Here is a 15,152-nt window from a genome sequence, read left to right as displayed (position 1 = left end):
CACCCACGAAAACTCATGCTCCAAAACATCTGTTAGTCTATAAGGTGCCACAGGACTCTTTGCTGCTTTTACAGATCCAGACTAACACGGCTACCCCTCTGATACTTTTCTAGTTATTTTCATCATCTATTTAAACAATCACTCCTTAATCTACTTGGCCCATTTAATCACTCTGCAAAACAAAATAACAATAATAATAATAATAATTAATAATAAAATAAATAATATGGTCCCAGTTACCCCCTGCCATAGGAAAACCCATTCGTTTAGATAAGTACGTTTTATTGTGATTTCCAGATTTTAAACTTCATCTAAAAAAATAATTACAATCTCCCTAACAAAGTTCAGGAAGCTGGGATAGATGGTTTAGTTTTGCGTCATTAGTATATAATGGAAAAACCAGGTTGGTTGTGGTTTCACAAAATCTTGTCAGGCCATTCATAGAAGTAATATAGTTTCTGTGGTCCAGCATCTCCCACAATTTTGTACATCTGGGCTGCTTTCCTCTCTCTGCAGTTCAGACAGAAGCACTCCTTTGGCTCCTCATTCTCACAGATGTACCAGGAGACAAAAGATTCCTCTAGAGAAAAGACTGGAATTTAAGTTGTGGGGGAGTTCAGAGGGATCTCAGCCCCCCTAAATCCACTGAATGACAGAGATCACATAGGCCTCCACCCAGAGCTGAAGCTGAGTGACAGGATTTCCTATTTCAGAGAGGAATGATTTTCATTGACCACAGTCAGGGAAATAGTGACCCAGGGATAATCCCATGAGCTAATACTTCCATATGCCATCATCTCCAGAGATCCTTTAAAACACAATCTGATCCAGAATGAAAATATCTCATCTTCTGGATACGGGAGTGATAAAAAGTATTTTCTCAGAAGAAAGATTCTCTGGGTTCTACTCCATCATGTTGTACAGAAACTCATGGGGGGTATCAGAGCCATTCTCAACCTCCAAAGGCTGAAGAAGTGGATGAAAATAGTGGTGATGATAACAGCCAGAGTCAGGCCATAGGGAACTCACCTGTACCCCTTCATGGACAACATCCTGATCAGAGCTCCATTGCAATCAGCAGCACGCAGGATCATGTCTAGGATGTTGAAACTCCTCCAGGCACAAGGCTTCATCATCAGTGCCAAGAAAAGTTCTCTGGCTCCATCCAGGAATTTGTTTTCTTGCTCCAGAGCCGCAGGAGACCCGCTATAGCACTATGTCTCCAACTGCTATGTCATGTGCATGAATCACGCCATGATGATAATCACACATCATAAATCTTTAAACTTTCATACTAAAGGTGTGGGATCACTCCCTGCAACACAAGGGATTAAGTATGGGTTCCAGCACAGGTGTTCAACACTTTACAGTGGTGGTCAGCCCATTACAGTGTCCACAAAGGCATGCCCATCTGCCTTCCAGTTTTTTTAGTTTTCACAACCAATGCCAGCCTCAAGGTCTGGCAAGCTCCCTTGTAAATGCAAACAGCCTAGGGCATATGGAACCAGGAAGAAAAGGCTCACAGAATGAACTTCCTAGAGCTGAGAGTGGTGAAGCTAGATCTTCAAAGATTCCAGCCCACCCTAAGGAGGAACCATGTCATGACTACAGTCGCATATTTAAACAACCAAGGGGGAACCAAAGAGTCTGGCACTCCAAACGAAAGCAATAAAAATAATAATGTGGGCAGAACAGTTCCTCCTTTCCCTCAATGATTCACATCAAAGGGGACCTGAACTAAAAGGTGCAGGGTCAACACCTCCAAGTGTTGCCTGAATCAGGTTTTCAATCTCATTGTTCAGATGTTCAGCCTCCCTTCAAACAATCTGTTCTCAAATAGTGTTAACAAAAAGAGACCAAAATACTTCACAAGAAAGGCAGAGCCCAGATCCTGGAGACAGATGCTTTATTGCACAGTTGCCTGCAGGGCCTACTTAGTGCTTTTCACCCGTGCCGCTACTGGGGACCATGATCCAGAAAATACAATGAGAACAGGCGATGGTAATACTGATAACTCCTCACTGACCAAGAAAATCTTGGTTCTCAAACCTGATAGAGCTGACACTGGACCCCCATTCCAGCTTCAGTGTAGACCAGACATCCTCTTGCAAGGTCCTCTTCTTCATCTGGACCTGAAACAGCTTCAGCTAACAGCCTGGCTATTGAGAGGGAAGTACTAGAAGGTCCCATTCTGTCCTCCAGCATCATTAAGACATTGCTTTCATCTAGGAGAGTAACAACACAAAAATGCTCTGTGTGGGCCAGATTCAACAACTGGTGCCAGGAGCACAAGGTGTATCCCAGAAAATCCAGGAATTCCAACCATTCTTGACTTTCTAGGAACACATGGACAGAGGCCCTCAGCCCAGCACTATTGTACATCAGTTCTTTGCACCATTGTACATTCATCCCTGCACTATTGTCTGCTCTTAGTAGCATGTTATTCACAGGATTCTTTGGCTCCCTGTCAGACAATCCAGAGGTAGCCGGATTCCTCCAGTCTAATTAGCCAGACTGACAGTCAATCCAGTCTGCCCAAAATGAAACCTTCTACCAGTGTTGAGGGCTCTGACAAACCATCTCACTGAGTCTCTTACTTCAATGTCAGCCTTTTATTTATAGATTAAAACTTGTTTTTTAGTATCTGTCATGTGTGCCAGGCAAGGTTTGGGGCTGACAGCCTTATCTATACCAGAGCCATACGCATGTTCCACAAAGAAAAGCTGATGCTCAGGACTTCAGAATCCTTTCTTCCCAAGGTAAATTCCTCCTTCCATTCTTCCCAAGAGGTTGTGCTTCCTTTGTTCTGTCCAAAACGTCAATATCCAGTAGAAAATGTGTCACATCACAGATGTCCAAAGAGTGTTGAAAATCTCAACCATATAGAATCTATGAGAATATTGGGTTCCCTATTTGTGTCCTTCCACCCAATATGCCAGAGACTCAAATCTTCCAAGTCCTCCATAATTAGGTGGCTTGACCTATGTATTGTGGAAGCCTACAAATCATTGGAGATCTCTGTCCCAGAAGCAGGGCTGGCGCTTCCATTTAGGCGACCGCTAGGATTTGAGGGGGTGGCATTTTGCCACCTTCAGCGGCAAGTCAGCGGCGGGGGGTCCTTCCACGCTCCGGGTCTTTGGCGGCAATTCTGCGACGGGTCCTTCACTCACTCCGGGATCCGCCGCCAAAGTGCCTTGAGGACCGGGAGCCACGGAAGGACCCCCCCCCACCGCAGAATTGCCACCAACGACCGGGAGCATGGAAGGAACCCCGCCTAGGGAGCCAAAAACCCTGGCATCGCTCCTGCCCAGAAGGGATCAAGCTGCACTCCAGAAAATCCGTAGCATGGATGGAACAAGCAAGTGCATCACTTTGGAAATTTGAAAAGCAATCACTTGGTCTATCATGAATACCTTCATTATGTACTGCATCGTGGACCCTCCAACATCTGCAAAGGCTCCTTCATCAGGAATGTGCTGCAGGTGGTAGCCCTGAAATAATATAGACCTTTGAGCAAGCTCACAAAAAGGGAGTATTTCCTTTCTATCAAAATTTCACTGCTCACTACTTTCCAGACATCCAGAATTGTGGAAGACACTAGGCTGCATAATGGCACTTACTGATAATTTCCTTTCTGCTAGCAGTGTTTTCCATGATTCTACCCACTCTGGGTAGCTCATAAGTCAGGGTCATATATTAAGTGGTTAGACCATCTTCCTTGGTCTAATGTATTTATTTTGTTACTTCTAGAATATTTGTTAATAATGCTGTTGTGCAAGTTTTACAGCTAGGGAATAACTCATTGGGCAACAAGCAGCAACAGAGGCGGTATGGTCAGACAATGGAGGCACCAAAACACTGATCCATCTCTGTGGGCTGCAGAGAGGAGAGCAGCCCAGCCCAGATGTCCAGAATTGTGGATAATACTGCTAGAAGAAAGGAAATAATTGGTAAGAAATTTTCTATTCTTAACAGTTATGGCCCCTACTGATTCTCCACAACTCTTTGGAAGATGCCCTGAATCAGAGGAACACAGAACTTGGGTTCATTTCCGCAGTCATTGCTACTACATCGAGTCCTCGTATACAAGAAACTGGGCCCAGGCTTCCCGAGAATGCACTCAATTAGGTGAGTATCATTTTTTTAAGAGTGAAGACTTAGACACATGTAAAAACAATATTATTCAAAAAACAGTCATCAAATTTTAGATCATTAAAAAACAAATTGACTTTTTCAGTGTTAATGATTTTTATTTATTATTTAGATTTCACACTACTTGGACAACAAAACTAGATTGATTAGCTTCACTGTCTAGTTTTCATGCATTAGAAATTTCATTGTTTAGCACCCAGATCAGGTGGAAGACTCTCAGTTTTGGGCACTTCCTCCCAATGATAAGCATCTGCTAGTGGCAGAGAAGGGAAGCTGGGGAGGGAGGAAGGAAGAAAAGCACTCTAACCCTCATCTCTGTGGGTAAGGCTGGGAGAACTGCTCAAGGGTAATAACTCATAGAGATTCTGCTTAGACGGTAATCCCTAACCCCCCGCCCCCATGTTTCCTTAATTGTTCCAATATATTTCTGACTTCTAGCCAGATTTCATAACAGATTAAATATTAGACACTATATTTCTGAATGTTTAATAACAATTTAATCTCAAGAGTGGGTACAAAGATTTTCAGGAGCATTGCATATAGTCGCTGGGAAGCAATAACAGTGTTCAGCAAAAAGCAAAAATGCAATATACGTAGGCATTTTACTGTGCAAGTGTGTTAAAAATAAACCACTAAAATGATTACACAAATATGTAATTTAGTCACAAGGAAAAGAGTAATTTTACACTAAAAAGCAAAATTCAAGAAGAGCTATATTGTGCCATTGTATCACACAGAGAACTTCCATTCTCTGCAGTGGATGTTTTGTGCAAAAATCAGTGATATGACACTGTCATAAACAGATAGTTACGGGTTAATGTCTCTTTTACCTGTAAAGGGTTAACAAACAGGGAACCAAACACCTGACCAGGGGACCAATCAGGAGACAAGATACTTTCAAATCTCGGTGGAGGGAAGCCTTTGTTTGTGTTTTTGGGGTTTGGCTTTGTTCTCTCTGGGTCCTGGAAGGGACTAGATGTGCAACCAGGTTTCTTGCCAATCTCTCTGCTACAGTCTCTTATATATTCAGAATAGTAAGTATTTAGTAAGAAAGGTGGTTATAGTCTTTTGATTGTTTTCTGTATTTGCAAATGTGTAGTTTGCTGGAAGTATTTTAAATTGTATTTTTGCTGGGGGAAGGCTTCTTTCTAGTGTCTATAAGCTGAAAAACCCTGTAACTTTTACTTTTTTTCTTTCTTTTTATTAAAAGTTTTGCTTTTTAAGACCTGTTTGATTTTTTCCCCTTGTTCAGGCTCAAGGGAATTGAGTCTGTACTTAACAGGGAAGGAGAAGGGAGGGGGACAGAAGGGGGGGAACCACCCTGATTTCTCTGTGTTGTGATTCAAGGAGTTTGAATCACGGTGATCTCCTAGTGTACCCAGGGCGGGAAAGATCTGGAAGGAAGAAAGGAGAAGAGGAGGGAAATGGTTTATTCCCCTGTGTTGTAAGACTCAAGGAATTTGGGTCTTGGGGTCCCCAGGGAAGGTTTTTGGGGGGACCAGAGTGCCCCCAAAACACTATATATTTTTGGGTGGTGGCAGTGTATCAGATCTAAGCTGGTAATTAAGCTTAGAGGAATTCATGCTGGTACCCAAATTTTTTGGACTCTAAGGTTCAGATTGGGGAAAATACTATGAAAAAAAAAGTTATCTCTGTAATTTAGATGGTAAAAGTTACAGAGTCTTTCAGCTTATAGACACTAGAAAGAAGCCTCCCCCCAGCAAAAATACAATTTAAAATACTTCCAGCAAACTGCACATTTGCAAATACAGAAAACAATCAAAAGACTATAACCGCCTTTCTTACTAAATATTTACTATTCTGAATATATAAAAGACTGTAGCAGGGAGATTGGCAAGAAACCTGGTTGCACGTTTAGTCCCTTCCAGGACCCTGAGAGAACAAAGCCAAACCCCCAAAACACAAACAAAGGCTTCCCTCCACCGAGATTTGAAAGTATCTTGTCTCCTGATTGGTCCCCTGGTCAGGTGTTTGGTTCCCTGTTTGTTAACCCTTTACAGGTAAAAGAGACATTAACCCTTAACTATCTGTTTATGACAGACATAGCCTCAAGAATTAATTGCTTTCAATTGTTCATAAAACTTAGAAAATAAGCTTTTCTCCCAAAAGGCAGATTTTTTTCAGTTATGTCTTGCTTTTTTTCAGATGCTACTTTGGTTTCTGTAGAAGACCATGCTGAATCCATCTTTCTGTCACATAGCATAAAGCCACTTGAAAGTAAAATAACAAGCTTATGGATAGGAATGAGCAAAAATGTGAATGGTAATTTCTTACTTTCAGTAGTCAATAATATAACTAGACCATTATGGTGTCAGGGGTCAGTACTCAGTAACAGACTTAAAGATGGCAATTTTGCAACAGAAAAGCATCAAAAACAGACTCCAACAAGAAACTGAATTAATATGCCAACTAGATGCCATCAATTTAGGTTTGAATAGAGACTGGAAATGGCTAAGCCATTACACACATTGAATTTATTTCCCCATGTTAGGTATCCTCATACCTCTTGTCAAACTGTCTGTAATGGGCTATCTTGATTATCACTACAAAAGTTTTTTCTCTTAATTAATTAGCCTTTTAGAGTTAGTGGGCAACTCCCACCTTTTCATGTTCTCCGTATGTGTATGTAGATCTCCTTACTATATGTTCCATTCTATGAATCTGATGAAGTGAGCTGTAGCCCACGAAAGCTTATGCTCAAATAAATGTGTTAGTCTCTAAGGTGCCACAAGTACTCCTGTTATATTTGAGTTCGATATTAAAGTTTTAACCCTGTACGGTGCTTTTTGTAAATAAAATTTCTGCTCACTTTAAGATTTTCCTATTGGCAACAAATCCAGGTCTAGATTAATGTGCCAGCCCTACTTAGAAGATTGGCATTTTTGAATGACTCATTAATCTGTAATAACCAATAGAAATTTAGATCTGCTTGTGAGGAAAACAGGATTGGGAGGGGCATGAAGTCAGAAAGATAAATATCACACTGAAAATATGGAAGGGAGATAGACAAGATAAATGCTATCTGAGTATATAAGATACGTAAAGACAAATTTTGCTAACAATTATTGCATACATATATCACAATTTTAATTCATACTTAAAATTGGAAATAATTATGGTAATTATGTGCTCTGTTTGGCAATTCCTAATCACTGTAGCTTTCTTAGACATGAGTCGGTAGTCAAGATATTATCCAATACAACATTCAACTATGATCTGATCTGTCCTGTAAGATACATTTCCCTGAAACCAAAAACTATAAGTAAAATGACTCAATCTGGATGCAGACCAGAGAAGGAGAAAGGCTACTTACTAGTACATTTGATCCAGTAATGATAGTCTTGGTTTGGTGATTAAATCAAAGCTTAAAATATAATCTGGTGGCTGACAAATAGAGGAGTCCTTTACAAACTCTGGGGCTCAATCTGTTGATACTTCTATTCTGGTATTTTAAATACTTCTAAGCCTTTCAACATGTTCTTTCAGTCAAAACAGTTAACCTTTTAACATTAGGTCAGTGGTTATGGAGAGACAACACTGCAGTGGATTTTGCCAACTGGAATGAGGAAGAGCCTTCAAGTTATGGTAATGAGAAGTGTGTCGAAATGTATGCATCATCTGGGTACTGGAATGATGCTCAATGTTCCTACAAAAGAGGATATATTTGTAAAGATCAGAAAGTAAGTGATATTTGCAATATATTGGGGTTATGGTTAATAATGTGTATAATGGGTGTATACATTAAATTGCATGCTGCATAGTATTATAGCAGAGCACAAACTCTGCTATAGTCAATATATATATATATATATTACAGATATTGTGTTTATGTGTGTGTGTATATAGATATATATTTATATAAAAATATATAAAACCATACACATTGAGGGTGAAGTCAGAGATCACTTTATACTTCATTAAAGGCCAAATTTTATCCTTGTTAAACACAAAACTCCCATTGACTTCAATGAGGTCAGGATTTCACCAAAAATACCACACACACCTGTGTTTAGAAGTAACAAGTTTGGTTTCACTCATCTTAAATATATATAAAAATGATTGTTTTGATGGACAGTCTCCCTTTAATGAAAAGTAATATGCTAGAATTGGATTTCCCTTATTCACCATCATCCTACCATGCTGATGGAGTACAGAATTGTGATTCACGCCCATGCCAATCTTGTAACATTCCACAACTCCTGTACTGTAAGGTTTAATATAAATAACGTTTATTAAAACATTTGCACTTCTTTGGTATTAAAATAGTTTTGGGGAAAATACTAGTGATGATTGAACCAGTTCAAATGATATAAGACAAGACCAATTAGAACTTTCCTTCGGAACATGAAATAAACATGATTTTCTGAGGATTAGAAAAGTGTGGTTAACTTCACATTTTTATATTTCTGTGCATCTTTGCACTACCTGGTGCTGTTAGGAAACAGAAATACCCTAGTATTGTGAGCAAAGATATTCCAGTGGTATTTCTAAGCCAATTGAGGCGTCCATTCCGGCAAGCCTCCTATTTTAGAAAGCCCTTAAGCATGTGCTCAAGTCCCATAGAAGAGAGATGCTTAAAGATAAGAACATGCTAAGGCGCTTTCCTGTGCTGCAGTCTGATGTAGGAAATATTGGAAATCATGCAAGATCCTGATTTCCTGCCTATATCTCAGCTGAAGAGAGTCTGATACTTACCATAATTAGACAGCCAAGCATTCTGAGCTTCACACTTTCTTAGCTCCATCTCTTAAGAGAGTTCAACAGCACCAAAAGCAGAGTATCTGGAAGCCACAGATTTTCATGCTTATGGGATGGCACCATCAAGACCATCCATGTGAGTGCATCTGGAATAAATGTCTTGCTTTATTTCTTTTTGAAAGGTATTAAAACAGTATTGACTGAGGAGCCACCAGAGAGGAAAGGTATGATTAGTTAGTTTTTAATTAAAAGTAAGGAGAAACCTAAATAGAGTAAAAACATAATAATTATTTAGAGTAAGTTTCTGGACCATATAATTATTACTAATAGCATTTCAAAATAATAAAACCATATGCATTATTTGTATCTAAATACAGAAAATTGGCTTTCATTTTTAATTGTGGTGTTTAATATAACTTATTATATTTCTTCCTCCACTTCTGTTAGCAAAATCTCTCCAGGAACTGCGAACATATGTGCATATCTTGCTTTTTAAAATTGTGATTAGCAATATCACCTTCCACTCCCACATTCCTGGAATCTTTCATATCATTCTGGTGTCTAGCAATTGCTTTGTGTTTATTTACAGGAGAGAAAAAGGATGAAGAGGTTTCTAGATTACCCACCAACATCACTTGGCTTGTAATTATTCTGGTCATTCTGATTCTATCAGGATCTGGATGCGCAGCCTATTTCTATGCCAAGAAAAAAAACCAAGACAACTTCTTACCTATTGGAACTCGAATGAGTGATACAAAAGAATCTGCCGATAACCAGGAGCAAGATGAGCATGCTGTTGCCTAGTGGGATAAAATGATTGAATAATATGTCTAATATTAATAAAAGTATGCAATTGGAATAAGTGAATCTTAGGCCAACATTGCTTTCTCTTACCAAATAGTAGTCTGTTTCACAGTCTCTGCATGTATGATACATAACATAAATAAAATATACTGGTAGAAGTGATTATTCCTCTTATAGTCTTGTAAATTTTCTAGATCTACAAATTTCAATGTCCCATAAAACATAGTATGAACTGTTTATCAAGTGGGCAAATGCATAAATTTCAGAGATCTAAAATAAGCCACACAGCAAGGTGTGCATTAAAGCATCTTCAGGTTTTACAGAAATCCGATCTGCCATCATTCGTAAAAACATACTGTTCATGCAAACTGTAAGAATTCCTTCTGCAAAGCACCCTGCCAACTTCAGTTCAAAGAACCAGCACATTCTTTTAGATTTTAGGAGTGTATATCAGCTCTACATATAAAAAACTGTGAATGAAATCCTGACCCTATTGAAGTTGATGATAAAACTCCCATTGATTTTACTGGGGTCAGGATTTTGCCCTGTGCAGTTGTTTCAATTAGGATAACTTTGGGATATCCATATCTACATCTCTAGAGAGAAGGAATACAGTAGCTCTGCCTTTATGTTAACTTTTCCCCACTCTTTTAGTTCAGCATTAGCTGTAATGTGCAAAGACTGAAATATTTCAGAAATCTGATTTACAACTTAAGATTCACAGAAATCAAATTATAAAATCATATCAAACTTCAGCCACGTGAATTAAAATATTTCCCCCATCAATATATAAATAAATGGGTGGAAGCCAAATGTAAATGTTCCTTCATTCATGCCTTCAACTCATGTTCCTTGAAATGAGATTGTAATTTTCTGTAACTTTGCATTTCTATAATAGTCTGTGAATATGAACATTTTCCTATCAACTTCAAATTAACAATAAAAATCATTAAGAAAATGATCTGTCCATTAGATAATAATACTTGGGAATGAGGATTTTAGGATTCTGAGATGCCACTTTTATATGATCTAGTGATGTTTTTGTTTGTGACTTTGGTCTAGTGCAGCATACAGGTCTCTAAATGAGAGAAATAAAAAGGATTTACAAATATTTTGTAACTAGAGTGTTTCCATTTTTGTTTCAACTTGACTTGTTTGTGTATTTCAGTATAGGCCCCTCCGTGACTTTCCAATCAATTGACTGCTATAGCAATGCTTGGCTTGAGATGGTATGGGCCAGTATGGCCTATCAGCATTTTGCTGTAATGGGCCTATTCTTGGCTTATTTTATCTTTCTATAAATTTCAGGACTTCTGTTCTCTATGGCAAGTTGTAGAATGGCCTTTCTCTAAGTAGCAGGAGAGGAGCTCAGCATCAAGGGGCCTGAAGAGAAAAAACAGAAAATATGAACGCTCATCTGAAGCAGGAACAATATGGGAAGCAGGTGCTCATCAAAATACATCTGTGATAGGGGACAGGTTTTCTCTTATGCCACTTTATGGATATTGTGATTAGTCAGAGTACTTGCTTTGTCTCCATGGATAAATGACAAGACAACTTTGACAGACAGTCCTTTGCTCTGGTACTCCTTTACTCTGCAATTCCTCTGAGCTCACATCTGGTCACTGTTCAGGTATGGTGTCAGATACACCTTTATTTGGCTTTTGCTAAATAGTGGTAATTTTAATTAGGCGTCTTTATTGGTTGGTAGCTGGAGGGAACTTAGGGTGGAAAGAGCTTTATTAATATTGCCCAGATAACAGAGTGATACATACATTTCCTTCTTGATCTGTTGGTTTCTTCCCTGTGGCTAGCCACTGCAGTCCTTTACACCTTAGTGGAGAGGACATGTGACTAGGCCCTTTAACCGAAGCTTAGTGGGAGGTTAGGATTCAAATACTACAGTGTTGAAGGATTTATAGACTTCATAAGACACCAGAGGATGAAGGATTTTGCTCTATCCTGGTACTTTCTGCATGAAATTTTCCAGCCAATAATTCACGAATCATATTACTGGTAAAAACAAGATTTATTAAAAATAGAGAGAAAAATATAGTAAAATAAAAGAGTCTGTTTGCATAACTTACCTAATTCTGCATACTTTGCAAAGCCAATTTTGTAGGCTCCCCTTATAAACAAAGGAAAAAGGAACTTCTTCCATCCCTAGAAAGCAAGTCCCTTCTTACCCAACCTACTTATCACGTTGTCAGTGTTAGCATTTATTATCATGAAGGATGAGGTTACCTTAATTTTTCAACAAGGAGGGTTTTGTTTTTTTTTAGGATTACTATCTGGAGGAAATGCAAAAGTCTCTCTCTCTTTTTTTGGTGTTTGTCTTCCATATAATGTCCGTTTTTTCCTTATCTCCTCTGGGAGTTCCCACACCTTCCTGTCTCCAAGTCCAGCATTTTACAGGCCATCTTGATATCCACCTCCCTTAGCACTTCTTGCCAAGCAAGGTGATTGACCTCTGATTCTCATAGCTAATGTCCTTCACTATAGGAGTAAACCACAGCCTTATGTCTCTTTTAAAATCTTTAAAATTTCTCAACAATTTTCCATTGCCATAAAATATAAATTAGTGCTAGAACCAGCCCCTCTATCACAGGTACATAAGAAACCCTCATATTAAACAGGTAAACATGGGTTTACATTTCAAAACTGGGTAGTAGAGTGTATTTGAGGGAAACAAAGCCATGATTTTTAGTTTGGGTTTTCTGCAACGGAGTATGTCTGAGGGCTGGTCAACAGTGAAAACTTACGTTGGCTTAGCTCCATCTCTCAGGGGGGTAAAAACATCCACAACTCTGATAGACAATGATATGCTGACCTCCTCCTCCCCGTGTAGACAGGGCTAGGTTGACAGAAGTATTCTTCCGTCAACGTAGTTACCATCTCTTGGAGAGATGGATTAAGAGGAGAATCCCCCTCCCATTGCTCTAGTGAGTGTCTGCACAGAAGTTCTAGAGTGGCACAGCTGTAGCACTGTGGCATTTTAGGTGTAGACATACCCAAAGACACAATCCTTCATGCCTCAAGAATTTGAATCTGAACTCCTTGTTAAGAGATTTACCTAGCTGCCGATTTTGAACCAGATGCATGTCTGAAAGAAAGACAAAAGGGCCTACAAATACTTCAGTTACTTTAATATCCCAAAGTGAAGAAACAGTAACTTCCATTACCAATAGAGAAAACATGTCTTTTAAATCCTTATGTAAGTGAATAAAAAAGGAGAACTCCAAACAGAGTGGAAACCAGAACCAGAAAAACACCATCTCTTCCCCTTATAAACAAATGCTGATATGACTGTTTTTTAGGAAACATGGAAAGAAAAAAGAGAGAAGATAATGAAATTCATTCAATCACACATGTGCCTAAGACTTGAGCTATAAAGGACCCTTGACTTCTTCAGGTTTGTGGCTCTGGCCTGTTCGTTTTGTGGTTGTCACAGAATCATAGAAATGTAGGGCTGGAAGGGATCTCAAGAGGTCATCAAGTCCAGACCCCTGCACTGAGGCAGAACCATGTAAATCTAGACCATATGTGACAGATGTTTGTCTTACATGTTCTTAAAAAGCTCCAGTGGTGGGGATGCCACAACCTATTCTGAGCTTAGCCAGCCTTATAGTTTGAAAGGTTTTCCTAATATCTAACCTAATCTCCCTTGCTGCACATTAAGCATATTACTTCTTGTCCTACTTTCAGTAGACATGGAGAACAATTGATTTCTGTCCTCTTTATAATAGTCCTTAACATATTTCAAGACAGTTATCAGGTCCTGCCTCAGCTTTCTTTTCATAGATTAAACAGGTCTTAACCTTTCCTCGCAGGTCAGGTTTTCTAAACCTTTTTTCATTTTTGCTACTGTCCTCTGGGCTGTCTTGAATGTATCCTCATCTTTCCTAAAGTGTGGCACCCAAAACTGTGACACAGTTCTCCAGCTGAGGCCTCACCAATGCTGAGTAAATCAGGACAATTACCTCCTATGTCTTATATATGATATTCCTGTTAATACACACAAGAATTATATTAGCCTTTTTCACAACTGCATCACGTTGTTAGATCATATTCAATTTGTGATACACTATAGCCCTAGGTAATTTTCAGCTGTGCTACCACTTAGCTGGTAGTCTCCATAGTTGTACATTTTCCTTAAGTGTAGTACTTGACACTTGTCTTTAGTGATCTTCATCTTGTTGATGTCAAACTGGCTCCAGCTCCTCCACAGTGCGGGTAAGTTTGAGGGATGGATCCCACTCACTACCCTCATGGTGCATGCAGCCAGGGCACCCCGGAATACACAGCCCTGGGTGAGAGGGAGGCTGGAAGTAAGGGTCAGGGAACAGAGCAGGGACCAAGCGGCTGACCTGCAAGGAGTGGGGGGAACAGTAGAGCTCGCAGCTCAGCCTGGACAGGGGAGAAGGGGCACCATTTAGGGAGGGTTCGGGGGAGGCACTTGCCCCTGAATTTTGGTACCAGAGATTTGCTCACGGGGTATGTCCCAGACGCAGACAGAGCTCTTAACTGCAGTGCTTCACAGTCAGGTCCCCTGCTCCAGGAGCCAGGATTCTCTGGCTACAGCTCCCACATGCAGTCAGTTTCTTCCAGCTTGTGTGGCTTTAGGTGCACACATATGGCAAAGGCAACGAGCAGCCTGAGTGTGGAATGTAATGAGTTCTGTGTAGGAGAGGTGCTACTCCCCCCTTGCACCCTGGAGCAGGGAGTCAATATTCTGTTTATAAACAGAGCCAGGGTGATTAAGACAAGAAAAGGCTGGTAATTAAATTAAATTAAGGATCTGTAAGTCATTAGAGGAGCCAGGCACTCCAGTTCCTAGATCTGTCAAACAGGAATCCCTCTGCAGGGGGTGTTGAAAAGAGATCCCATGGGATGAGTAGTATTATCAGCATGGAAGAAATACAGCCAAGGTTACATTCAGAAAAGAGGGAGATATGAGAAGGATAGGTGGAAAGAAGGGCCAAAATGAAGGGAAGGAATAGCAGTGGCATAAAGAAGTTCCTGCTCTACCTATGGTACTTAGGCCCCATTACTGTAGCATCTGAGCACCTCACAACGTCTAACCTATTTCTCATAAACACTCTCTGAGGTCAAGCAGTGCTGTTATCCCCATTTTACAGATGGGGCACTGAGGCACAGAGAGACTAAGGGCCAGATTTTCAAAGGTATTCAGGCACCTTGTGGGATTTTCAAAAGTGCCTAGAAAGCTAGGTACTTTGTAAACCCCACTAGATACCAAGCTGCATCTCTGGGTTCCCAAAAATCTTTGAAATTGTCCCTAAGGCACTGGCCTGAGGTCATACAGGAAGTCCCTGGGAGAAGTAGGGAAATGAACCCAGGTCTCTCAGGGGTAGCAAACTCTCTCTCTGCTGTACACCACCGACATCCCACCCACCAGGTAAGTCCCCTTCAGCTGCCACAAATTGGCCTCTCAATAGCTGACTAATGTTACAGTAGCA

General features: G+C 40.0%; 1 protein-coding gene across 1 annotated transcript in view; it reads left to right on the top strand.

The window, feature by feature from the left end:
* The window catches only part of LOC115645568 (macrophage mannose receptor 1-like), a 32,337-nt gene extending 22,539 nt beyond the window's left edge, over positions 1–9,798 (top strand). The window contains 5 exon segments of the mRNA XM_030550434.1: positions 3,976–4,128; positions 6,319–6,435; positions 7,687–7,857; positions 9,054–9,095; positions 9,461–9,798. Coding sequence (XP_030406294.1) covers positions 3,976–4,128; positions 6,319–6,435; positions 7,687–7,857; positions 9,054–9,095; positions 9,461–9,675 — 698 coding nt within the window. The 3' untranslated portion in view covers positions 9,676–9,798.
* The last annotated feature ends 5,354 nt before the right edge of the window (positions 9,799–15,152 follow it).

The sequence above is a fragment of the Gopherus evgoodei genome, chromosome 2 (genome assembly GCF_007399415.2).
Source record: "Gopherus evgoodei ecotype Sinaloan lineage chromosome 2, rGopEvg1_v1.p, whole genome shotgun sequence".
Taxonomy (NCBI): Eukaryota; Metazoa; Chordata; order Testudines; family Testudinidae; genus Gopherus; species Gopherus evgoodei.
The sequence above is the reverse complement of the archived record's forward strand: the minus strand, read 5'-3'. Positions and strand labels throughout refer to the sequence as shown.